The 25,879-nt window shown below is 39.5% G+C and overlaps 1 protein-coding gene across 9 annotated transcripts in view; it reads left to right on the top strand.

The window, feature by feature from the left end:
* MAPK10 (mitogen-activated protein kinase 10) overlaps positions 1 to 25,879 on the top strand; it is a 379,167-nt gene that overhangs the window by 346,168 nt on the left and 7,120 nt on the right. For all 9 annotated transcript variants that reach the window (XM_013964774.2, XM_018049689.1, XM_018049691.1 and 6 more), the window contains 2 exons: positions 2,755 to 2,818; positions 4,697 to 4,774. In XM_013964774.2, the coding sequence (XP_013820228.1) occupies positions 2,755 to 2,818; positions 4,697 to 4,774 (142 nt within the window). The remainder of the gene's footprint in view (positions 1 to 2,754; positions 2,819 to 4,696; positions 4,775 to 25,879) is intronic.

The raw sequence follows: 25,879 nt of genomic DNA, 5'->3' as shown, positions 1-25,879 counted from the left end.
TATTGGTCAGTTACTATTTTATATTGCTATGTAGAAACATCTTTATGTGAAGTACCCTTCCATTGCAGGTGATCGAATCCCCTATTTTAAAACAGACAAACAAACATGTTGGTCTTTCAACCATAGCGCTAATACAGGTGTGTTGAAAACGGTCCTTTTGATTTGTTGAAAGGTAACATCTTGGACTCAGTACTCTGCTTTCTTTCTTTGTAGTTTGTAATTAGAGTGTAATACTTCGTGCTTTATACATCAGCAACAGCGGTCTGCTGTAGCTCCAAGGAAAACCTCTCTCAAACAGTTTAGTTGCAAAGAGAATATGGCATTCATGAGCTTTGGCAGAAAATAACACTCTTGAGCCATGTTCCGTTTTGAAACTTGAAAAATCCAAGTGGCTTGAGAAGTCAGCCACAAAGGATCCTGAGCTGAGTCTATTGTTAGAAGAGGCACTAACAGTGCACAGAGATCGGGAGTGCAGGTAGAGGAGGAGTAGGGGGCTCTGGGAGCTTGTGTGCCTCCCTGCTGGGGAGCCTGGACAGGGCTCATTTAGAGAAGACCTCACCATGGCTTTATGCAAGCTCAGTAAGAGGCAAAGCAGAAAACCTGCCACTTGGGAAAAGTGTCTTTCCATAACCAGAGTTTGACTTTTCGTTAGCTTACTTAGATGACATTTTCACAAATTATAAAAAATAACCTTATTTTACTCATGCGCTCATTAAATCATCATATTTCTATAACTGGTGCATGCGTGCTTAGTCGCTCGGTGGTGTCTGACTCTTTGTGACCCCATGGACTGTAGCTCATCAGTGTTCTATGTCCATTGGAATTCTCCAGGCAAGAATACTGGAGTGGGTTGCCATGCCCTCCTCCTGGGGATCTTCCCAACCCAGGGATCAAACCCAGGTCTCTCTCATTGCAGGAGGATTCTTTACTGTGTGAACCACCAAGGAATCACAGTAGTTGGTTTAAAACCTTCTGTCCCAGTAGCAATCGTAGATTTTGAAGGAATGTCTGACCTCATCAGTAGCTGTTTCTCAGTAATTCCATATGGTGTTAAGCTGCCCCACGACAACTGGTCAAAGTCTTTCATTTTCATATCCAACTCCTTCTGTGATATGTGACACTGGCCCAGCATGCTAAGACTAAGGGGAGTGTTCCTGTCTGTTATGATGCAGGCTGCCAGAAATTCTGCACACAGTAAAGAAGAACCATGATACTAGGGTGCTGCCCACAGGTCAAAGACCTTCCCACGGAAGCCAGAAACTTTCTCTGAAGATCTTGTCCAAAGTCTTCCTGTGATAGCCATTGTGAGGGTGGCTGTCCTCAAAATGAACAGGCTTCACAGGTGGCTCAGCAGTAAAGAATCTGCCTGCCAATGCAGGAGACGCAGGAGATGTGCATTCAAACCCTGGGTGGAGCGGATCCCCTCAAGTAGGAAATGGCAACCCATTCCAGTATTCTTTCCTGGAAAATTCCATGAACAGAGGAGCCTAGTGGGCTACAGTCCATGGGGTCCCAAACAGATATAAATGAGCGACTGAGTGTGCACACACATCCTAATAGACCTGAGTCACTTTATTGAGCAACTGTTAGTTTCTTATCAAAAACTGCTGCTTTTGGAGCTTTGGACAGCATGAGTTCTGGGGCCCTTGTCTCATGACACCAGACGTTTGCTGCTCTTTTTATTTTCACTGAAGCCATTGTTGGCCAAGATACCTCCTTCTCTCTCATCTCTTTCTTTCTCCAAGAGAGTTTTTTTTTTCTTTTACCTCTTCCTTGAGCTGAATTGGAGCTACCATGTCACCATGATAGAATTCCCTAGGTCCAAGATTTGGGAGGAGGAGGTTAAGGAATCTGTCTGAGATCTCCTTCCTAAAAGGCACATCAATTTGTGAAAATTTCTCCTTTTCCATATCCAAATTCCTCAGAGCAAGAGGAATGCATATGTTAGGCTAAAAGTTCCGTCATATCCTTTTCCTCGAGTGGGTTAACTCGGGCCACTCAGAGGTCCAAGGTGAGTGAAACTTGAACCCCTCTAGAGAACTGGCAGTTGCTTCTGAGGGGAGGAAATATCATAAACCATTTAAATATAGGGCACCCAGCTATGTCTAAAATGTCTTACGATACTTCAAAAAAATAAAAATTGATTAGGTCTAAATATTCCTTTATGATGGAGGCTACTACTAAGGTCTGTTGAGAGGCATTGAAGACTCTTCTTCACAAGGGTCTAAAAATGGAACAGAATCTTATCAGTCTGATAATTTTAGCAGGGTTCTGTTAGAGGGCTAGTGAATGGACAAAATGCAACTGCTGGGTCCTTGTTATCAAGTGTCTTGTTTGCTTTCTAAATAGAGTGAGTGCATGCCTGCTTCATTGTTTCCAGCTCTTTGCGACCCCATGAGGCTCCTCTGTAAAGGGGGTTATCCCAGCAAGATACTGGAGCAGGTTGCCATTTCCAAACTGAACATTAATTGGTGACACTTAAGTTCTGAATCAGATTTTGGAAAGTGAGCTCTCGGGTTTTGGATTCTGCTGCCTTATTTGTTAGCAGCAAATATTGGCATATAAATGAATCCTTCATAAGTTTGTTGGGGCAATTTAAACTTCTTCACCACTGTAATTACTCCACAATTTATATGAGATTCTGATCATCCCTAAAATCAGTGAATAGCAAGATATTCTCCTTCACGGTAAGGATTTATTTTTAGGCTATTATAGAAAGCTGATTGTCTGTCTGGTTTTTTTTTCTCCCCACAGCCCCCACCTCAGATATATGACAAACAGCTGGATGAGAGAGAACACACCATTGAAGAATGGAAAGGTGATTCTACTGCTTAATTAAGTGTAGTTTTTCTTTTATTTAAACTCAGAAAATATTTTTAAGTCTTTTCCTTTTAAAATGCTTTAGTAACAGATGGTTTTCTAAGGGCTATCCTCTTAGAGCATTTTCAAAACTCCTAAACTTCATCTGTCTTTTCATATTAATAACAATATTACATTTACTCAAGAATGAAAGGAATTAATTACTGACACATTTAAAAAAATAGTACTGATTGTCAAAATATTTGTCACAGTGAAAGTCAAGCTTTAATTCAAAATTTTGGAATTAAACATTGTAAGTTTGTACATAAAATTATCACATTAAGTGGATAATGTTACGCCTGAGATGGTTTTAGGCATTATAAAATAAAAGAGTGAATATGTGAATTCACTCACTCAATTTGTAGGACTTGAGATTTTAAATGAAAATGTATGTGTTCAAGCAACTTATTTCTCATTTAAAGTATGAAAACAGTGAGTGAATATATTAATTACCTTTTTTTTCCAACAAAACTTTCGCAAACACATACTATATGGTCAAGATCATACTCAGGATGAAACAAAGCAGAGAAGAATTGCTAAACTAATATAAATAACCACAGAGTAGAATAAATATGAAAAAACCAAATTCAGTTTATAACAAATGATTAGCTCAAAATGAGGAGGAAGAGAAAGAGTGCATCAGAAGGAAAGAAATGTTTTCTCTACCTTGAAAGAATTAGTAATTCTAAGTTGGGAAAATAAAAAATAGAGGAAAATACTAGAATGAAAATATAAGAGGAAACCAAAGGGTAAGAATGAGCAAAATGTGCTATAAAGATAGTAAGGAGAATCCACTGTTCAAGAGATCATATTGGAGAGTATGGAAAAATGAGCTCATGTAAACAGTAGATCAGATTTTAAAAAATGATGAGAATGATAGACAGAAAAAGACTTGATCTAAATAAGGACCAGAGCGCACTCAAAGGTTCTTGATTAGGTAAGTGATAGGGTGTAAATATCACTCAAGGAGGATAGACTCAATTCTGAAAACTGGAGGAATACCTATAAAGGATGGCAATTGTGTTAATTGTAAGCCACTGCAAAGCAGGAATGAATTGCACAGAGTAATTTTTAGCTAAAAGGGATAAAGTAAAAAGAAATGAATATATACACATTTTTATCTCTAGCAATGAAAAAGCCAGAAATGGATGCCAGTTTGGAAATGAGGGTAATAATTTTTTTAAATGTTGGATTTTAGGCAAGTTTAGTTTTACAAATCCAAAATTTGAGTCTGGAAAAAAAGATGAAGTAAGAGTTGGAAATAGATAGTAATAATTTCAAGTCACGAGAATGTGTGCATCTCTTAGGGAGAGAATATAAAAGAGAAATGGATGTTCAAACTGAGGCATTAAAATCCATAAGAGATAAAGTCAGAATGCATCAGAAATTCCCCCACAGAATTCAGAAAATAAGTAATGTGTATTCTACATACATTGATTTGGTCAAATGCACTGTTGAACACCTACGTTTGCCAGGCTCTGTGCTTTTGCAAGAAAATGGGGCTTCCTAGGTGGCTCAGTGGTAAGGAATCCACCTGCCAATGCAGGGGACTCAGGTTCAATTCCTGGGTTGGAAAGATTCCTTAGAGGAGGAAATGGCAATCCACTTCAAATACTCTTGCCTGGAAAATTCCATGGACAGAGGAGCCTGGCAGGCTACAGTTCATGGGGTCGCAAGGAGTTGGACACAACTAAGCACGTAAAAATAGAAGAGTAAAAAATTCCACTTGATTTGTAATTGACTCAATCCCATCAAAATGTTATTATTTGTTATTAATGACTTTTTCTTTGGGTTGAGGAGAAAACTGATTTTCGTAACACTGATAACTTTGTTACAGAACTTATCTATAAGGAAGTAATGAACTCAGAAGAAAAGACCAAGAATGGCGTTGTGAAAGGACAGCCTTCTCCTTCAGGTACTCACTCTCAATGAATAACTAATAAACCAGTACTTGCATGTTTTTTTGGCCTTAAGGAGAGATTGCAGTCAATAATATTGCTTATCAAGCATAGGAACCAGTGTCACCTGTTTCCCTCTAATGATTTCAGTCTCGTTACTTTTGATGGTTAGTGTGGCATTTATTCTGACTATAATGATTTAGCATGAGTTCTTTCAGAACTTTAAAATACCAAGGAATCTTCAAATAAATATTAGCATAAGCTGATTAAAGAGTGGCTTGGCAGCAGCAGCAGCTCCTCATCAAAATTCAGAGCCATAATGCCCTCTTGACCACCAAATCAGTGTGGAGTTCAGGAATCCCTCCAGCCAAAACCTTTTCCTTCATTCACTCTAATGTTTACTCTTCCTAAGGTTGATGTGATAGTAGTTGAAGCCTTAACCACAATGGGGTCCACTTAAAGTCAGTACAGAAAAATCTTTCCATTTGTAATCTACAAAATATAACACACATTGGTACATATGCATGGGCTTCCCAGTGGCAAACAACAACAACAAAAACAACAACAACAACAAAAACAACAACAACAAAAATCCTGCCTGCCAACCTGGGAGACATAAGAGACACAGGTTCAATCCCTGGATTGGGACGATCCCCTGGAGGAGGGCATGACAACCCACTCCCTATCCTTGCCTGGAGAATCCCATTGACAGAGGAGCCTGGTGGGCCACAGTCCATAGGGTTACAAAGAGTTGTATACAACTGAAGCAACTTAGTGTGCACACTGTTAGGCAGACGAGGTGGCTCAACGAGGTGCGTAGAGCCAGGGACTTGAGTCACCTTTCCTGTTTTGCTGAAAAGGGAACATTCCTTGACCAAATAAGGAGAAAATTTCTATAGGCGTAAAAACCAGGAAGGCAATGTATGAGCTCATCCTACTTGTCCAATCAGGTAACGCCAGCTACTCCTGTAACTGAGACAAAGAACTGACAGTATATAAGCCGCCATATCCCTTTGTTCGGGGTCCCTGTCGGATTCCGCTGTGTTGGATGAGGCTCGGACCCTAGTGCACTAGAAATAAACTCTCTTCCTGCCTTTTTGCATTACTGAGGTGGACTTGCTTTCTCTCGGTCGGTTCGGAGATATGGGTTCGGTGCATAACACACACATGTAATACACATATTTTCCTGAGCTCACCAATGAGCTTTAGGATGACTTGAGATAATTTACTTACACTTTTTAATGCCAATATATTTTTCCTAAGACCCATGAAAGAGAATATAGAAATAGTTTTAAATAATGTAATGTCTTCATCATCAGCTTTAAACAACACTCAGATCATGCTGACAAAACCGTAGGCTGCAAATTATTACCTTAGAGAAAAGTAGATTTGGTGTCCTACTTTTGATATATAATTTTTCCCATGCAATTTAAATCATTTCGGGAAACAAAATAGGATGAGTGAATCAATTCTTCCTGCTGATATTACTCTTTAAGTTTGCAACCCACAACTACTATGATACCTAAACTGATGCTGTTCAGTTATGACGTTTTTCTCACTTCTAGACTTAGGGAAATGTCCAATTCTATGTCAAGTCTTTCCTTTCATCAAAGAAGGTTAAAGGAATCATCGAAGTTGGTTGTCTGCCCACCCGATTTATCCAACCCAGCCTCTATATTGATACAAGTCTGTAGAAGCTGCTTCTTACTTACCTGCCTGTTCTATCTGCTGCTGACTAAAGAGCCCAGAGACTGAATCCAACAGCAAGATGCCACCTGCTAAGGCATAAAGACTCCCTAACTTAAGAATTATCATTATGACCAGAGTACTTTTTCCTATAATCATTAAGATGTTGAAATACCAGAATCCAGGGAAGAGGCCTGCCAGGCCTCTTTATCCATGGAATTCTCCAGGCAATATGGGAGTGAGTTGCCATTCTCCTCTCCAGGGGATCTTTCCGGCCCAGGGATTGAACCCATTTCTCCTGCATTGCAAGCAGGTTCAGATTCTTTCTTTACCTCTAGCACCATCTAGGAAGCCCTATTTCAAGATGTGAAAGTGAAAGTTGCCTAGTTGTGTCCGACTGTTTGCAATCCCATGGACTGTAGCCCGCTAGGCTTCTCTGTCCCTGGAATTCTCCAGGCAAGAATACTGGAGTGGATTGCCATTTCCTTCTCCAGGGGATCTTTCCAAGCCAGGGCTCAAACCTGGGTCTCCTGAATTGCAGGCAGATTCTTTACCACTGAGGCACCAGGGAAGCCCCATTTCAAGATGGCACAGGACAAATTTCACAGTTTCTTCTATTTATCTTTCTTTTTTCTTTTTTTGAAACGGTAAGACACATTTTATTTTATTTTTACTTTACAATATTGTATTGGTTTTGTCATACATCAACATGAATTCGCCACAGGTGTACTCGTGTTCCCCATCCTGAACCCCCCTCCCTCCTCCCTCCCCGTACCATCCCTCTGGGTCGTCTCAGTGCACCAGCCCCAAGCATCCAGTATCCTGCATCGAACTTGGACTGGCGATTCGTTTCATATATGATATTATACATGTTTCAATGCCATTCTCCCAAATCATCCCACCCTCTATTCATCTTTCTTTAAAAAATTGTTTCTTTCTGCATCAGGTCTTATTTGCAGCACACAGGATCTTCATTGCAACATGTAGAATCTTTTGTTGCTGCAGAAGAACCCTCTAGTTGTGCTGAATGGGCTCAGTAGCAGCAGCACATGGATTTAATTGTCCCGTGGCAATATTCGATCTTAGTGCCCCAACCAGGGATCAAATCCCTACCCCCTGCATTGCAAGCCAGATTCTTAACCACTGGACCACCAGGGAAATCCATTCACTATCTCCTTTCTTTTTTGCAAAGAGCTCAGAATTATGCTATCCACTCCAGGATACCCATCTTCTGCTTGTTTCCTCCACTTTCCCCTCAACCCCGACCAGGTCTTTACAACAGCTAATCTGTGCTGGCATAAAAATACACAATTTGCTTTCCAATTCACAACACTTCTACAAAAATCTTCTTATTCCCATGATTCCTTTAAGGCAAACTGTAGAGCTCAGGGAAGGCAGAACGGAATTAGCGATGGTACAAGTGAGATCAATGAATTATTAAAGGGATGGGATCAGTAGTCTGCCATAAGAAAGGCTTGCATGTTTGGTAAAGGAACAAAGTTTGTATATAATCAAAGTGTAATTCTTTAATCATTAAAGCCATTATTTTTATTGCAAAGAGAAAGTGAGTACATGTAAAGTTTCTTTTAGCTCCTTAATGAGGGAAATGACAGGATGACAAAGTTCAGTGAAGATATGAGAAATTAAGATTAGGTAGTCTATGGAAAAAAGAACACTGAGATAAGATTACCAAATTAAATCAAAACCTGCAAATGTCCTACACAGCAACCAAACCTATCTTTGAGGTTGTCTTTTCTACTAGGCAGAAAAAGAAAAGAGTTTTACTTTATCCGTTTTCTACAAGTTTACAATGTTATAGAATATCTGGATCCTAATCTATTGAGAATATTAAGTCAAAAAGTTATGTCCCACAAAACAGTCAGATGACCGTTAGGAGGGGGCCTATTAAAAATGCTCAAGTATGATATTAAAAGGTTATATGCTCATTTTTTTTTGCACTAATCCCAAGGGTTGGATCATTTTCTTGAATAATATCTAAGGTTATTGACACAATTTCTACTTGCTCTGAATAGATGAACCTGAGTCTTGGCCAGGTAATTATTTTTAAGTTTGTAGGAAATATGTCTAAGGTAAATAAAGCTGAAGCCTAGTTTACAAAGTAGTTTGTTATTTCTGGAATGACTGTGAAATAAATTCATTCTGCCAAATTATGTAATGATGAGTGTAACCTAGTCATAAAGAAATTAGGATACTGGGCCAGGATGCATGAGATGCTGCCAATTCAGATTCCATTTGTTTAAAACCAAACACATCCTCTCCATTTAGATTCACCCATTCAGCAGTAAATTTTGTCTCAGCTTTCCCATTTCTATTAATGGCAACTCTATTTTTCTCAGCCTCCCAGCCTGAAACCCATAACTGACCTTTCACTCTATACCCACATTATGACTGTCAGTCACTCTTTGCATCCTAAACATTTTGCTTGCTAGATGTCTTACATCTAATTGCTACCATCCCTTTATGTTAACACCATTATGATTAAAGTTTTCTTGAAATAATTTTCCATACTTCAGTCTTGACCTGTTGATCTTTCAAAACTATAGGTTGAGCAATCATTTTACTGATCAGTGCCTCCAATAGCTTTGCATCACTTATAATTTAAGTCTAGTAACCTCTCACTGACACAGACAGCCCTCTGAAATACATTCCACATTTTCCCACTTTTGATACTGTACCCATTCTAGGGTCCTGCATTGTCACTGCCTTACTTGACTGGCTCCCCACCTTTCTGCCCATTCAGAAGTGTTCTTTTATTACCTCCTTGTCCCCAAATATTTTTCATATCTATCCCAAAAGACTTTTCATATCTTCCCAAAGAATAAGATCTTTCTTTCCTATGGGTCCTACTAGTACTTGTATTTTACACATTGTCTTATTACCCTTTTTGATTGTAAATTCATTGAGAAAAAGATTGTATATATTCACTTTGTGTACCCTGCGGTGCCAGAGTACTGTCCCTTACACATAATGAGTGAGTGAAGTCGCTCAGTCATGTCTGACTCTTTGCGACCCCGTGGATTATAGCCCACCAGGCTCCTCTGTCCATGGGATTCTCCAGGCAAGAATACTGGAGTGGGTAGCCCTTCCCTTCTCCAGGGTATCTTCCCAACCCAGAGATTGAACCCAGGTCTCCCACATTACAGGCAGGCGCTTTAACCTCTGAGCCACCAGAGAAGGGCTTCCCTGGTGGCTCAGCGGTAAATAATCTGCCTGCTACGTGGGTGACATGGGTTCGATCCCTGGGTTGGGAAGAACCCCTGGAGAAGGGAAAGGCTACCCACTCCAGTATTCTGGCCTAGAGAATTCCATGGACTATAGTCCATGGAGTTGCAAAGAGTCAGACAGGACTGAGCAATTTACACATAATAGTAGCTTGTTAAATATTTATTAATTTCAAAATTGATGCTCAGGTCTTTCCTCAACATGTTTCTTGGTGATCTCCCAAAGATACAATTCAAGACAGGATTATAGTTTTGAGACAGTATGCAATTCAGTATGTTCTTATGCCAGTTAATATTTATTCACCTATTAATCATCATGAAGGTAAATGAACCGAGTATCAAGTACACAAATTGTTGCTTCTGGCATTTGCTCATGCTTCAGATAAAGCTTTGCACATGCTTTCAGGTGTTTTGTTTTTTTTTTTAATTTATTCACTTTGGGACATATATAGTCCTGAAATTTTTTTGCATGCCCATTTAGTTTAATGTGCTAGTGATTAATAATAAAGTATTCCCCTTAGGCTCTTTGTGCACATAAGAAGGCCAAAATACTTTTTACCCATTCCAAATACCTGTAACAATACTAAATTAGCTACCTTCTACACCTGCTCTAAACTGTAGTGGACTAGCTTAAGCAATTTATAGTTAAAATGATTGTGGATTCGGTCTTTCACTACATGATTTTCTTTTTTTTTTTTTTACTTTAAACTTTTATTTATTTATTTTTCCTTTTTGAAAAAATATTATTATTATTATTTTTTTACTTTACAATATTATATTGGTTTTGCCACACAGCAACATGAATCCGCCACAGGTGTACATGTGTTCCCAATCCCGAACCCCCCCCCCATCTCCCCCCCGCCACACACCATCCCTCTGGGTCATCCCAGTACACCAGCCCCAAGCATCCTGCACCCTGCATCGAACCTAGACTGGCGATTTGTTCCTTATATGATATTTTACATGTTTCAATGCCATTTTCCCAAATCATCCCACCCTCGCCCTCTCCCACAGAGTCCAAAACACTGTTCTATACATCTGTGTCTCTTTTGCTGTCTCACATACAGGGTTATCATTATGGTCTTTCTAAATTCCGTATATATGCGTTAGTATACTGTATTGGTGTTTTTCTTTCTGGCTTACTTCACTTTGTATAATCGGCTCCAGTTTCATCCACCTCATTAGAACTGATTCAAATGTATTCTTTTTAATGGCTGAGTAATACTCCATTATGTATATGTACCACAGCTTTCTTATCCATTCATCTGCTGATGGACATCTAGGTTGTTTCCATGTCCTGGCTATTATAAACAGTGCTGTGATGAACACTGGGGTACACGTGTCTCTTTCAATTTTGGTTTCCTCAGTGTGTATGCCCAGCAGTGGGATTGCTGGGTCATAAGGGAGTTCTATTTGAAATTTTTAAAGGAATCTCCACACTGTTCTCCATAGTGGCTGTACTAGTTTGCATTCCCACCAACAGTGTAAGAGGGTTCCCTTTTCTCCACACCGTCTCCAGCATTTATTGCTTGTAGACTTTTGGATCGCAGCCATTCTGACTGGTGTGAGATGATACCTCACTGTCGTCTTGATTTGCATTTCTCTGATAATGAATGATGTTGAGCATCTTTTCATGTGTTTGTTAGCCATCTGTATGTCTTCTTTGGAGAAATGTCTATTTAGTTCTTTGGCCCATTTTTTGATTGTGTAGTTTATTTTTCTGGAATTGAGCTGCATGAGTTGCTTGTCTAATTTTGAGATTAGTTGTTTGTCAGTTGCTTCCTTTGCTATTATTTTCTCCCATTCTGAAGGCTTTCTTTTCACCTTGCTTATAGTTTCCTTTGTTGTGCAGAAGCTTTTAATTTTAATTAGGTCCCCATTTGTTTATTTTTGCTTTTATTTCCAGTATTCTGGGAGGTGGGTCATGGAGGATCCTGCTGTGATTTATGTCGGAGAGTGTTTTGCCTATGTTCTCCTCTAGGAGTTTTATAGTTTCTGGTCTTACATTTAGATCTTTAATCCATTTTGAGTTTATTTTTGTGTATGGGTGTTAGAAAGTGATCTAGTTTCATTCTTTTAAAGTGCTTGACCAGTTTTCCCAGCATCACTTGTTAAAGAGATTGTCTTTACTCCATTGTATATTCTTGCCTCCTTTGTTGAAGATACGGTGTCCATAGGTGTGTGGATTTATCTCTGGGCTTTCTATATTGTTCCATTGATCTATATTTCTGTCTTTGTGCCAGTACCATACTGTGTTGATGACTGTGGCTTTGTAGTAGAGCCTGAAGTCAGGCAGGTTGATTCCTCCAGTTCCATTCTTCTTTCTCAAGATTGCTTTGGCTATTCGAGGTTTTTTGTATTTCCATACAAATTGTGAAATTATTTGTTCTAGCTCTGTGAAAAATACCACTGGTAGCTTGATAGGGATTGCATTGAATCTATAGATTGCTTTGGGTAGTATACTCATTTTCACTATATTGATTCTTCTGATCCATGTACATGGTTTATTTCTCCATCTATTAGTGTCCTCTTTGATTTCTTTCACCAGTGTTTTATAGTTTTATATATATAGGTATTTAGTTTCTTTAGGTAGATATATTCCTAAGTATTTTATTCTTTTCGTTGCAATGGTGAATGGAATTGTTTCCTTAATTTCTTTTTCTATTTTCTCATTATTAGTGTATAGGAATGCAAGGGATTTCTGTGTGTTGATTTTATATCTTGCAACTTTACTATATTCATTGATTAGCTCTAGTAATTTTCTGGTAGAGTCTTTAGGGTTTTCTATGTAGAGGATCATGTCATCTGCAAACAGTGAGAATTTTACTTCTTCTTTTCCAGTTTGGATTCCTTTTATTTCTTTTTCGGCTCTGATTGCTGTGGCCAAAACTTCCAGAACTATGTTGAATAGTAGTGGTGAAAGTGGGCATCCTTGTCTTGTTCCTGACTTTAGGGGAAATGCTTTCAGTTTTTCACCATTGAGGATAATGCTTGCTGTGGGTTTGTCATATATAGCTTTTATTATGTTGAGGTATGTTCCTTCTATTCCTACTTTCTGGAGAGTTTTTATCATAAATGGATGTTGAATTTTGTCAAAGGCTTTCTCTGCATCTATTGAGATAATCATATGACTTTTATTTTTCAACTTGTTAATGTGGTGAATTACATTGATTGATTTGTGGATATTGAAGACTCCTTGCATCCCTGGGATAAAGCCCACTTGGTCATGGTGTATGATCTTTTTAATGTGTTGTTGGATTCTGATTGCTAGAATTTTGTTAAGGATTTTTGCATCTAGGTTCATCAGTGATATTGACCTGTAGTTTTCTTTTTTTGTGGCATCTTTGTCAGGTTTTGGTATTAGGGTGATGGTGGCCTCATAGAATGAGTTTGGAAGTTTACCTTCCTCTGCAATTTTCTGGAAGAGTTAGAGTAGGATAGGTGTTAGCTCTTCCTAAATTTTTGGTAAAATTCAGCTGTGAAGCTGTCTGGACCTGGGCTTTTGTTTGCTGGAAGATTTCTGATTACAGTTTCAATTTCCGTGCTTGTGATGGGTCTGTTAAGATTTTCTATTTCTTCCTGGTTCAGTTTTGGAAAGTTGTACTTTTCTGAGAATTTGTCCATTTCTTCCACGTTGTCCATTTTATTGGCATATAATTGCTGATAGTAGTCTCTTATGATCCTTTGTATTTCCGTGTTGTCTGTTGTGATCTCTCCATTTTCATTTCTAATTTTATTGATTTGATTTTTCTCCCTTTGTTTCTTGATGAGTCTGGCTAATGGTTTGTCAATTTTATTTATCCTTTCAAAGAACCAGCTTTTTGCTTTGTTGATTTTTGTTATGGTCTCTTTTGTTTCTTTTGCATTTATTTCTGCCCTAATTTTTAAGATTTCTTTCCTTCTACTAAACCTTGGGTTCTACATTTCTTCCTTTTCTAGTTGCTTTAGGTGTAGAGTTAGGTTTTTTATTTAACTTTGTGCTTGTTTCTTGAGGTATGCCTGTATTGCTATGAACTTTCCCCTTAGCACTGCTTTTACAGTGTCCCACAGGTTTTGGGTTGTTGTGTTTTTATTTTCATTCATTTCTATGCATATTTTGATTTCTTCTGTGATTTGTTGGTTATTCAGAAGTGTGTTGTTCAGCCCCCATGTGTTGGAATTTTTAATAGTTTTGGTTCTGTAATGGAAATCTAATCTTACTGCATTATGGTCAGAAAAGATGCTTGGAATGATTTCAAATTTTTGAATTCATCAAGGTTAGATTTATGGCCCAGGATGTGATCTATCCTGGAGAAGGTTCCATGTGCACTTGAGAAAAAGGTGAAATTCATTGTTTTGGGGTGAAATGTCCTATAGATATCAATTAGGTCTAACTGGTATATTGTATCATTTAAAGTTTGTGTTTCTTTGTTAATTTTCTGTTTAGTTGATCTATCCATAGGTGTGAGTGGGGTATTAAAGTCTCCCACTATTATTGTGTTATTGTTAATTTCCCCTTTCATACTTATTAGCATTTGTCTTACATATTGCAGTGCTCCTATGTTGGGTGCATATATATTTATAATTGTTATATCTTCTTGGAATGATCCTTGTATCATTATGTATTGTCCTTCTTTATCTCTTTTCACAGCCTTTGTTTTAAAGTCTATTTTATCTGATATGAGTATTGCTACTCCTGCTTTCTTTTGATCTCTATTTGTGTGGAATATATTTTCCCAGCCCTTCACTTTCAGGCTGTATGTGTCCCTTGTTTTGAGGTGGGTCTCTTGTAGACAACATATATAGCGGTCTTGTTTTTGTATCCATTCAGCCAGTCTTTGTCTTTTGGTTGGGGCATTCAACCCATTTAGGTTTAAGGTAATAATTGATAAGTATGATCCCGTTGCCATTTACTTTATTGTTTGGGATTCGGGTTTATACACCCTTTTTGTGTTTCCTGTCTAGAGAGTATCCTTTAGCATTTGTTAGAGAGCTGGTTTGGTGGTGCTGAATTCTCTCAGCTTTTGCTTGTCTGTAAAGCTTTTGATTTCTCCTTCATATTTGAATGAGATCCTTGCTGAGTACAGTAATCTGGGATGTAAGTTTTTTTTTTTTTTCATCACTTTAAGTATGTTTGCCATTCCCTCCTGGCCTGAAGAGTTTCTATTGAAAGATCAGCTGTTATCCTTATGGGAATCCCCTTGTGTGTTATTTGTTATTTTTCCCTTGCTCCTTTTAATACTTGTTCTTTGTATTTGATCTTTGTTAATTTGATTAATATGTGTCTTGGGGTGTTTTGCCTTGAGTTTATCCTGTTTGGGACTCTCTGGGTTTCTTGGACTTGGGTGATTATTTCCTTTCCCACTTTAGGGAAGTTTTCAACTATTATCTCCTCAAGTATTTTCTCATGGTCTTTCTTTTTGTCTTCTTCTTCTGGGACTCCTATGATTCAAATATTGAAGCATTTCATATTGTCCTGGAGGTCTCTGAGATTGTCCTCATTTCTTTTAATTCATTTTTGTTTTTCCCTCTCTGATTCATTTATTTCTACCATTCTATCTTCTACTTCACTAATCCTATCTTCTGCCTCCATTCAGTTCAGTTCAATTCAGTTCAGTCGCTCAGTCATGTCCAACTCTTTGCAACCCCATGAATCGCAGCACGCCAGGCCTCCCTGTCCATCACCAGCTCCCGGAGTTCACTCAGACTCAGGTTCATCGAGTCAGTGATGCCATCCAGCCATCTCATCCTCTGTCATCCTCTTCTCCTCCTGCCCCCAATCCCTCTCAGCATCAAAGTCTTTTCCAATGAGTCAACTCTTCTCATGAGGTGGCCAGAGTACTAGAGTTTCAGCTTTAGCATCATTCCTTCCAAAGAAATCCCAGGGTTGATCTCCTTCAGAATGGACTGGTTGGATCTCCTTGCAGTCCAAGGGACTCTCAAGAGTTCAAAAGCATCAATTCTTTGGCGCTCAGCCTTCTTCACAGTCCAACTCTCACATCTATACATGACCGCTGGAAAAATCATAGCCTTGACTAGACGGACCTTAGTCAGCAAAGTAATGTCTCTGCTTTTGAATATGCTGTCTAGGTTGGTCATAACTTTTCTTCCAAGGAGTAAGCGTCTTTTAATTTAATGGCTGCAATCACCATCTGCAGTGATTTTGGAGCCCCCCCAAAAAAAGTCTAACACTGTTTCCACTGTTTCCCCATTTATTTCCCATGAAGTGATGGGACCAGATGCCATGATCTTCGTTTTCTGAATGTTGAGCTTTAAGCTAACTTTTTCGCTCTCCTCTTTTAACTTTCATCAAGAGGCTTTTTAGTTCCTCTTCACTTTCTGCCATAAGGGTGGTGTCATCTGCATAACTGAGGTTATTGGTATTTCTCCTGGCAATCTTGATTCCAGCTTGTGTTTCTTCCAGTCCAGCATTTCTCATGATGTACTCTGCATATAAGTTAAATAAGCAGGGTAACATTATACAGCCTTGACATACTCCTTGTCCTATTTGGAATCAGTCTGTTGTTCCATGTCCAGTTCTAACTGTTGCTTCCTGGCCTGCATCCAGATTTCTCAAGAGGCAGGTTAGGTGTCTGGTATTCCCATCTCTTTCAGAATTTTCCACAGTTGATTGTGATCCACATAGTCAAAGGCTTTGGCATAGTCAATAAAGCAGAAATAGATGTTTTTCTGGAACTCTCTTGCCTTTTCCTTGCTTCTTCTATTTGTTGCCTCCAGAGTGTTTTTTATCTCATTTATTGCATTATTCATTATATATTAACTCTTTTTTATTTCTTCTAGGTCCTTGTTAAACCTTTCTTGCATCTTCTCAATCCTTGTTTCCAGGCTATTTATCTGTGATTCCATTTTTATTTCAAAATTTTAGATCATTTTCACTATCATTATTTGGAATTCTTTATCAGGTAGATTCCCTATCTCTTCCTCTTTTGTTTGGTTTGGTGGGCATTTATCCTGTTCCTTTACCTGTTGGGTATTCCTCTGTCTCTTCATCTTGTTTATATTGCTGCATTTTGGGTGGGCTTTCTGTATTCTGGCAGTTTGTGGAGTTCTCTTTATTGTGGAGTTTCCTCACTGTGGGTGGGGTTGTATAGGTGGCTTGTCAAGGTTTCTTGGTTAGGGAAGCTTGTGTCGGTGTTCTGGTGGGTGGAACTGGATTCTTCTCTCTGGAGTGCAATGAAGTGTCCAGTAATGAGTTATGAGATATCAGTGGTTTTGGGGTAACTTTGGGCAGCCTGTATATTGAAGCTCAGGGCTGTGTTCCTGTGTTACTGGAGAATTTGCATGGTATGTCTTGCTCTGGAACTTGTTGGCCCTTGGGTGGTGCTTGGTTTCAGTGTAGGCATGGAGGCATTTGATGAGCTCCTGTCGATTAATGTTCCCTGGAGTCAGGAGTTCTCTGATGTTCTCAGGATTTGGACTTAAGCCTCCTGCTTCTGGTTTTCAGTCTTATTTTTACAGTAGTCTCAAGACTTCTCCTTCTATACAGCACCATTGATAAAACATCAAGGTTAAAGATGAAAAGTTTCTCCACAGTGAGGGACACCCAGAGAGGTTCACAGAGTTACATGGAGAGGAGAAGAGGGAGGAGGGAGTTAGAGGTGACCCGAATGAGATGAGGTGGAATCAAAAGAAGAGAGAGCAAGCTAGCCAGTAGTCACTTCCTTATGTGCGCTCCACAGTCTGGACCGCTCAGAGATGTTCATGGAGTTATACAGAGAAGAGAAGAGGGAGGAAGGAGACAGAGGTGGCTAGGAGGATAAAAGGGGGAAAGGAAAAAGAGAGAGACAGATCCAGTCAGTAATCGGTTCCCTAAGTGTTCGCCACTGTCTGGAACACACAGATTCACAGAGTGTGTAAAGAGAAGGGGGAGGGAGGAAACAGAGGCGACCTGATGGACAAAAAGGAGAGTCCAAAGGAGGAGAGAGCAGTCAAGCCTGTAATCTCACTCCCAAGTAAAAATGGGTACTGAAGATTGGGTTTTTAAAGGTACAAAATTGATAACAACTACCAAAAAGCAAAGATTAAAAATCTAGAGTAGAGGTTAGATTTTCAAAAATACAATATTATAGAAAAGAAGAAGAAGAAAAAAAAACAAAGTCACAAAAAATTATTAAATATATATATATGAAGTTTAAAAATAGAGTCTTTAAAAAATAGATAAAAAGAGTCTTGAAAAGTAATAGTAGGTTATAAAAATGAAAATTAAAGGAGTAATAGAGGACTTAAAAATTATAAAAAGTTAAAAAAAAGAACAAGAAGAAAAAAGAATGATCATAAAAATTGTAAAGGTATATCTAGGACTTTCTCTGGTGTTGTTGTGGGCAGTGTTGGGTCAGCTCATTTTTGGATAGTTCCTTGGTCCGGCTTATATTACTCAAGATCTATGGGCCCCTTCCTATGTAGTCGGTACTAAGGACAGGGTTTTAATCTATTGCACCTGTCCCTTCCAAGGCGGTTCCCTCTGTTTTAGCTTCTTCTGTTTGCTGGTCTCTTCAGTGTCTGATTTCCACCCTGACACAAGGGGGGCGGTGGTGGACACTTTTTTTAGGCTGACTTGTTTAGTCGCGCTGTGGGGAGGAAGGAACACTGCAAACAAATAACACTGGCGTGTGCTTGCAGTGTCTCAGCCACTCTGGGCCTGCCCCCGCTCACGGCGCACACAGCTCAGGCTCTAGGTTGCTCCACTGGGAACCCTCTGAGGCCGGCCCCGGGCTGCGTGCGCCTCCCAGGTCTAAGCCGCTCAGGTTCAGGCACTCGGGGAGTCCTCTGAGGTGCAGACTCGGTTGGGCCTGCATTTTGTGCCCTTCCCAGGTCCGAGTATGACAACCCACTCCAGTATTCTTGCCTGGAAAATCCCATGGACAGAGAAGCCTGGTAGTCTACTGTCCATGGGGTCACAAAGAGTCAGACACGACAGAGCCCCTTCACTTTCGCTTTCCAGGTCCGAGTAGCTCAGGTGTTCGGCGAGCGCGGTCTCTGCGACTTGTCGCCTCTCCTGTCCCTGCTGCCCAGTTTTCTGGGTGTACAACTGGCGCACCTTCTCAGGCGGATGATGACTGTCCAGAACCCCAAGAAGTCTTAACAAAGGAGCCTGCTTGCTGTTTGGTAGAGAGTGGCTCTTTGGGGCTGCAATTGCCCCCTTCCAGCCGTTCTAGCTCTGGCGGCCTGTCCACCAGAGGGGAATGGTCTGCAGCAGGCTAATTCTGTTCCGTCCTTTGTTCTGTGCGAGGTCTTGGCGGTGTCTTATGTTACAGCTTTTCACATGGTAGCTATCCCATAGTCTGGTTTGCTAGCCCAAGTTAGTTCGCTCTGATTACACTCCAGGCATTCAGGCCCGATCCTTACTCTAAGCAATGCAGCCTGCGCCTCCCTGCCCAGCCCCCGCTTGCTAGTGGCAGATGCAGGCATCTGTGCTGCTTCTCTGCTGGGAGAGTTACCATTGGGCAAGTAATCTGTGGGTTTTAATTATTTATTTATTTTTCCTCCCTGTTATTTTGGCCTCTGTGCTTCCAAGGCTCACCACAGACTTGGCAGTGAGAGTGTTTCCTGGTGTTTGGAAACTTCTCTCTTTTCAAGACTCCCTTCCCAGGATGGAACTCCCTTCCCGGGACGGAGCTCCCTCCCTACCTCTTTTGTCTCTTTTTTTGTCTTTTATATTTTTTCCTACCTCTTATCGAAGACAATGGGCTGCTTTTCTGGGTGCCTGATGTCCTCTACCGGCATTCAGAAGTTGTTTTGTGGAATTTACTCAGCGTTTAAACGTTCTTTTGATGAATTTGTGGGGGAGAAAGTGGTCTCCCCGTCTTATTCCTCCACCATCTTAGGACCACCTCCCCACTACATGATTTTAAAGGAAAATATTCCTGGCTTGATTTTGAGAGATCGTATGTGTGATACATATTATATGACATATTTGTGTTTGGTGTTTTTATTCTTTTATTTATTTAGCTAGCTATTATTTATTTTTGGTTGCAGTGGGTCTTCATTGATGCCCATGGGCTTTCTCTAGTTGCAGTGAGTGGGGGGACTACTCTCTAGTTGCAGTGCATGGGATTCTCATTGAGGTGGCTTCTCTTGTTGTGCAGCATGGATTCTAGGGTGCATGCGCTTCATTAACTGTGGCATGAGTGCTCAGTAGTTGTGGCACATGAGCTTAGTTGCTCCGAGGCATGTGGAATCTTCCTGGAACAGGGACTGAACCTGTGTCCCTGCATTGGTAGGTAGATTCTCAACCACTGGACCACCAAGGAAGTCCCTGTGTTTGATATATTTCCGTGCCTTATGTGGAGACATAGGACACCCATGTGCTGGAGCAATTATTCTAGCTCATGAGAGCCAGTTGTGTACATCTGAGTTTTTTGACCTCATATTGTAGCTTGAAATCCACCATGCGATATTTAAGATACACAAATTGGCTGACTCTCTAAATAAAGGCATTCTTAACCCCCCTGAAGAGCCAATTGCTAAATTTTTATTGGCACACCACTGTGTGTGTGTGCATGTGTGTGTGTGTGTGTGCATGGTGGGTGTGTGTGTGTATATATATATATATGTATATACAACCACTCCAGTATCCTTGCCTGGAAAATCCATGGACTAAGGAGACTAATGGGCTACAGTTCATGGGGTTGCAAAGTGTTGGACATGACTGAGCAATTAACACACACACACAGATACACGTGCAGTAAATTATGCTGAAAAGAGAAAGCTATTACTTAGGAAACTTTTGAAGATTCAGCCTTATTGCATTCCTCATTATAATCACCTTTTCTCAGGAATGTTGCATATCACATTTTATTTTGTAAATAGCTGAGATGAAATAATATTACAACATAGACTCCCTTAATATTCAGTCATGGCAACACTGGAAACCCAGCAGCAAGGGAATAAGTTAATGCAGTTTTTCAGTGACAAAATTGTTCTAATACCCAAACTCATGTTTTAGTGATGCTTTTAAAATGTAAATAGAAAGTTAAATGTGCATTTGCAGAATAATACAGAAGCTTGAAATTTACTGATGGAATTGTTGTGTATCAATAAGAAATAAATCTAAACCCCAGATACACTTCTAAATAAATAATTGTATTCCCTTCTACTATCTGATTTCACTTGCATAGGGATTTATTTTCAAGAATAGCATGAGTGCTTGCTTTCTGAATTGATTTGTAAAGATTGTTGAGGGAATAACAGCCCATGAATAGAAATTAATTTTCTTCTAAAAGCATTTACTATAGAATGTCAGGGCAAGAACAAACTAGAAGGTCATCTAATACAAAGACTCTCAGTCTGTTCACCACCCTGTTGCCTGAGACGTAAACCTCCTGGAAGTGACAATGACTCACTGAGCTAGGGATGCTTAGCATCAGGATGGGTAGAGATTTCTAAGAATCTCTAAATGGAAGATAAAGCTTTTCCAGTGATTTTAATATATAGCCCCTCCTTCTCCTCTACACCTTATGGGAGTGTGTTCCTCCCAATTAGTTACAGATCTATCCCAATAACTTTTTCTATTTAAAAACCTCAGCCCCTAAACCAACGGAAGCTGATGGCCATGAATACAGAGAAGGAATACATCTCAGTGGTTACAAAAAATCTAGTGGTTTGCATAGCACTTTGTGTCTCTTTTTATGTTTGGATGGGTCAGGAAAATAGTTTTATTTAAAAAAGCGGAACAATATTTTCCTTGAGACTATGAATGCCTTTGGTTAGATAACTTCTAGGCTTCCCAGGTGGCTCAGTGGTAAAGAATCTGCCTGCTGGTGCAGGAGATGCAGAAGATGTGGGTTTGATCCGTGGGTTGGGAAGATTCCCTGGAGAAAGGAATGGCAACCCACTCTAGTATTCTTGCCTGGAAAACCCCATAGACAGAGGAATCTGGTGGGCTACAGTCCATGGGGTTGCAAAGAGTCAGACACAATGCAGTGACTGAGTGTGTGCACGCAGATATACACACAAATTTTAGCTGGTAAATTTTTGTAAGTTCAGCTCAGTTCAGTCACTCAGTCATGTCTGATCCTTTGGGACCCCATGGACTGTAGCACCCCAGGCCTCCCTGTCCATCACCAACTCCTGGGGCTTGCTCAGACTCATATCCATTGAGTCGGCGATGCCATCCAGCCATCTCATCCTCTGTCATCCCCTTCTCCTCCTGCCTTCAGTCTTGCCCAGAATCAGGGTCTTTTCCAATGAGTCACTTCTTCCCATCAGGTGGCCAAAGTATTGGAGCTTCAGCTTCAGCATCAGTCCTTCCGATGAATATTCAGGGTTGATTTCCTTTAGGATTGACTGGTTTCATCTCCCTTCAGTCCAAGGGACTCTCAAGAGTCTTCTCCAACACCACAATTTAAAAGTATCAATTCTTCAGTGCTCAGCTTTCTTTATAGTCCAACTTTCACATCCATACATAACTACTGGAAAAAAAAATAGCTTTGACTAGATGGACCTTTGTTGGTAAAGTAATGTCTCTGCTTTTTAATATGCTGTCTAGGTTGGTCATAGCTTTTCTTCCAAGGAGCAAGTGTCTTTTAATTTCATGGCTGCAGTCACCATCTGTAGTGATTTTGGAGCCCCCCAAAATAAAGTCTGTCATTGTTTTTATTGTTTCCCCATCTATTTGCCATGAATTGATGGGGCCGGATGCCCTGATCTTTATTTTTTGAATGTTGAGTTTTAAGCCAGCTGTTTCACTCTCCTTTTCACTTTCATCAAGAGTCTCTTTAGTTCTTCTTCACTTTCTGCCATAAGGGTGGTGTCATCTGCATATCTGAGGTTACTATGTCTTTCCATAAAACCTAAATTTTTTCAGGTAATTTTGAAAGTAATTAGTATTTTTTATCTGTGACTCTACTAGTATTTTCAGTTAATTTAAATGACATATTTATTGACAAAAATTTAAATGACATATTTAATGACATTTATGGACACATATTTATGTGTTACTAACAAAAATGTTTTATAAAAAAGTATATATATTACTGGTTTCTCTGAAAATAAAAAAGGAAGAGGGGTATTTATCACATTGCTAGGATATCCTGGGCAATGATAAGTCCAATTTAGTTCAATTCTACTTTTAACATGTTGTCCCAAACTGTTTGGCAGTAAACTAACAACTTGAAGCCAAAATATTTGTCTGGAACCTTCTAATTTTGTTTGGTTTTATGGTTTAAAAATTTATTTATTGTTTACATAAAAAACAGACTTGAGAGGATCATTCAGTAAAGCCAGAGATGGATACAGTTGAGAAGGCATATAGTATAGTGCAATAGAAAAAATCAAACAGAGGCAAAAGTTTTCTTTTTTTAATTACAGTGTGGGGTTTAATTTTTAATAATGATAGGGTTTGATCCCTGAGTGAGAAAGATCCCCTGGAGAGAATGGCTACCCACTCCAGTATTCTTGCCTGGAGATTTCCATAGACAGAGGAGTCTGGCTGGCTACAGTTCATGGGGCCGCAAAGAGTTGGACACAACTGAGCAAATGAGCATGCGTGCATGCATGCAACCATCTCTTTAAAAAAGATGGACTGATTGTAGCAATTAGTAATTTCTATTGACTGCAACCATGAAATTAAAAGACACTTACTCCTTGGAAGAAAAGTTATGACCAACCGAGATAGCATATTCAAAAGCAGAGACATTACTTTGTCAACAAAGGTCCATCTAGTCAAGGCTATGGTTTTTCTAGTGGTCATGTATGGATATGAGAGTTGGACTGTGAAGAAAGCTGAACGCCGAAGAATTGATGCTTTTGAACTGTGGTGTTGGAGAAGATTCTTGAGAGCCCCTTGGACTGCAAGGAGATCCAACCAGTCCATTCTGAAGGAGATCAGCCCTGGGATTTCTTTGGAAGGAATGATGCTGAAGCTGAAACTCCAGTACTTTGGCCACCTCATGAAAAGAGTTGACTCATTGGAAAAGACTCTGATGCTGGGAGGGATTGGGGGCAGGAGGAGAAGGGAATGACAGAGGATGAGATGGCTAGATGGCATCACTGACTCGATGGATGTGAGTCTGAGTGAACTCTGGGAGCTGGTGATGGACAGGGAGGCCTGGCGTGCTGCGATTCATGGGGTTGCAAAGAGTCGGACGCGACTGAGTGACTGAACTGAGCTGAAGTGATTGTGTGATCAATTTCAAGCTACTGATATGTTATCTATGAAGGCAAAATTGGAAAGAAATGCTAATAATTGACTCTCAAAAGCCACTAAAGCTGCTGCAGCATGCTGCTAGACAGTACACAAGATTCGCACCACCTCCCCCACCCCCATAGCACTATATAGATAAACTCTTTACATACAACATGAGAATGTAATGGGGAGTTTATAGAGGGACTGTTAGAAGAGAGAATCTCTTTTACATGCATTTGTGCTATACAGAGTCAGCAACAACAATTTATGGAACCCTAGAAATACGATTGATAAAGATTCTGAGAAATGAAAATCAAAACTACAATGAGATATCACCTCACACCAGTCAGAGTGGCTATAATAAAAAAGCCTACAAACAGTAAGTGCTGGTGAGGTTATGGGTTAAAGGGAACCCTCCTACACTGTTGGTGGGAATGTAATTTGGTACAACTACTATGGAGAATATGGAGGCTCCTTAAAAACTAAAAATACAACTACCATAAAATCTAGCAGTCCCAATCCTGGGCATATGTCCAGAGAAAAACATGGTTTGAAAGGATACATGCATGTCCGTATTCATTGCAACACTGTTTACAATAGCCAAGACAGGAAGCAACATAAAGATCCATCTACAGATGGATGCACGAAGAAGATTTGGTACACATATACAATGGAATGTTATTCAGCCTTTAAAAAAAACGAAATAATGCCTTTTGCAGCAACATGGATGGACCTGGAGATTATCATACTAAGTGGAGTAAGTCAGAGAAAGGCAAATATCATATGATATTATCTAATAAATAGATAAACAAAAGGGATATATTCATACAGTAAAATATTGTCATAAAAAGAAGTGAAGTATTGATACAAATGAATCTTTTGAAAATATTAAGCTGTGTGAAAGAAACTAGTCACAAAAGACACATATTGTATGATCCCATTTATCTGATATGTTCAGAACACACAGTTTTATAAAAACAGAAAGTAAGTTAGTCATGGCCTAGGGTTGGGTGGTAAGAAATAGATTATTGGATTTCCTTTTGTGGTTATGAAAACTCTACAAAACTGATTGTTGTAATGGTTGCACAACTATATGAATAAGCTAAAAAAATGAATTATACAAATTAGATTTGTGAATCATGTCTCAGTGAAGCTGTTACGCAAGGAATATGGGCAATATTTTATATTTCAAATTAAAACTAAATCTAAACTCTAGTACCATGATTTGAAAATCATCCATAGTGTAAGAATATATCATCCAGGAGATGAATAGACAGTAATCTCACTCTGTCAGCCCATACTTTGATCAAGCCTTTATTAAAATCCTGCATCTAGTTTTAATCTCTACCCTTTAATAATGATGTAGAAAAATTAAAGATGTTTCTGAGAAGCCCATCTCAGTAATGCTCAGTTATTAGAGACCCTAGCTGATGAAAGAATATGAGGATGTTGGTATAATTTAATCTAAAATCAAAGGAAAAAAACAGAGCTGGGCAGTTGGGTTGTTTAATCAAGGGTTGTCTGCTGGCCTTTGAAATCTACTAGTTTATGTCACGAGAGGAAATGAAGTAGCTCTGCACCATATCTGTAAAGGATATAATCAAATAAAGCTGGAATGAATTGAAGCCAGATAATTTTACGTTACTTGTGTGCTTACTGAGCAACTAAGCACACATTAGGTGGCCAAAGTATTGCCACCTGATGCGAAGTACTGACTCATTGGAAAAGCCCCTGATGCTGGGCAAAATTGAAGGCAGAAGAAGGGGAAGACAGAGGATGAGATGGTTGGATGGCATCAGCGACTTGATGGAAATGAGTTTGAGCAAGCTTCTGGAGTTGGTGATGGACAGGGAGGCCTGGCGTGCTGTAGTCCATGGAGTTGCAAAAAGTCAGACATGATTGAGTGACTGAGCTGAACTGAACTGAACTTTACATTATATATTTTTATGATAATAAGAGTAAAAGTATTTACAAGAAGATGTTAATAAGACAGATTTAAAAATATAGAGACATTTAAGATTAGGGGGAACTGATGCTTTTAAGAGTTTAAATAACATGAAATATTGCAT

The sequence above is a fragment of the Capra hircus genome, chromosome 6 (genome assembly GCF_001704415.2).
Source record: "Capra hircus breed San Clemente chromosome 6, ASM170441v1, whole genome shotgun sequence".
Lineage (NCBI taxonomy): Eukaryota > Metazoa > Chordata > Mammalia > Artiodactyla > Bovidae > Capra > Capra hircus.
The sequence above is the reverse complement of the archived record's forward strand: the minus strand, read 5'-3'. Positions and strand labels throughout refer to the sequence as shown.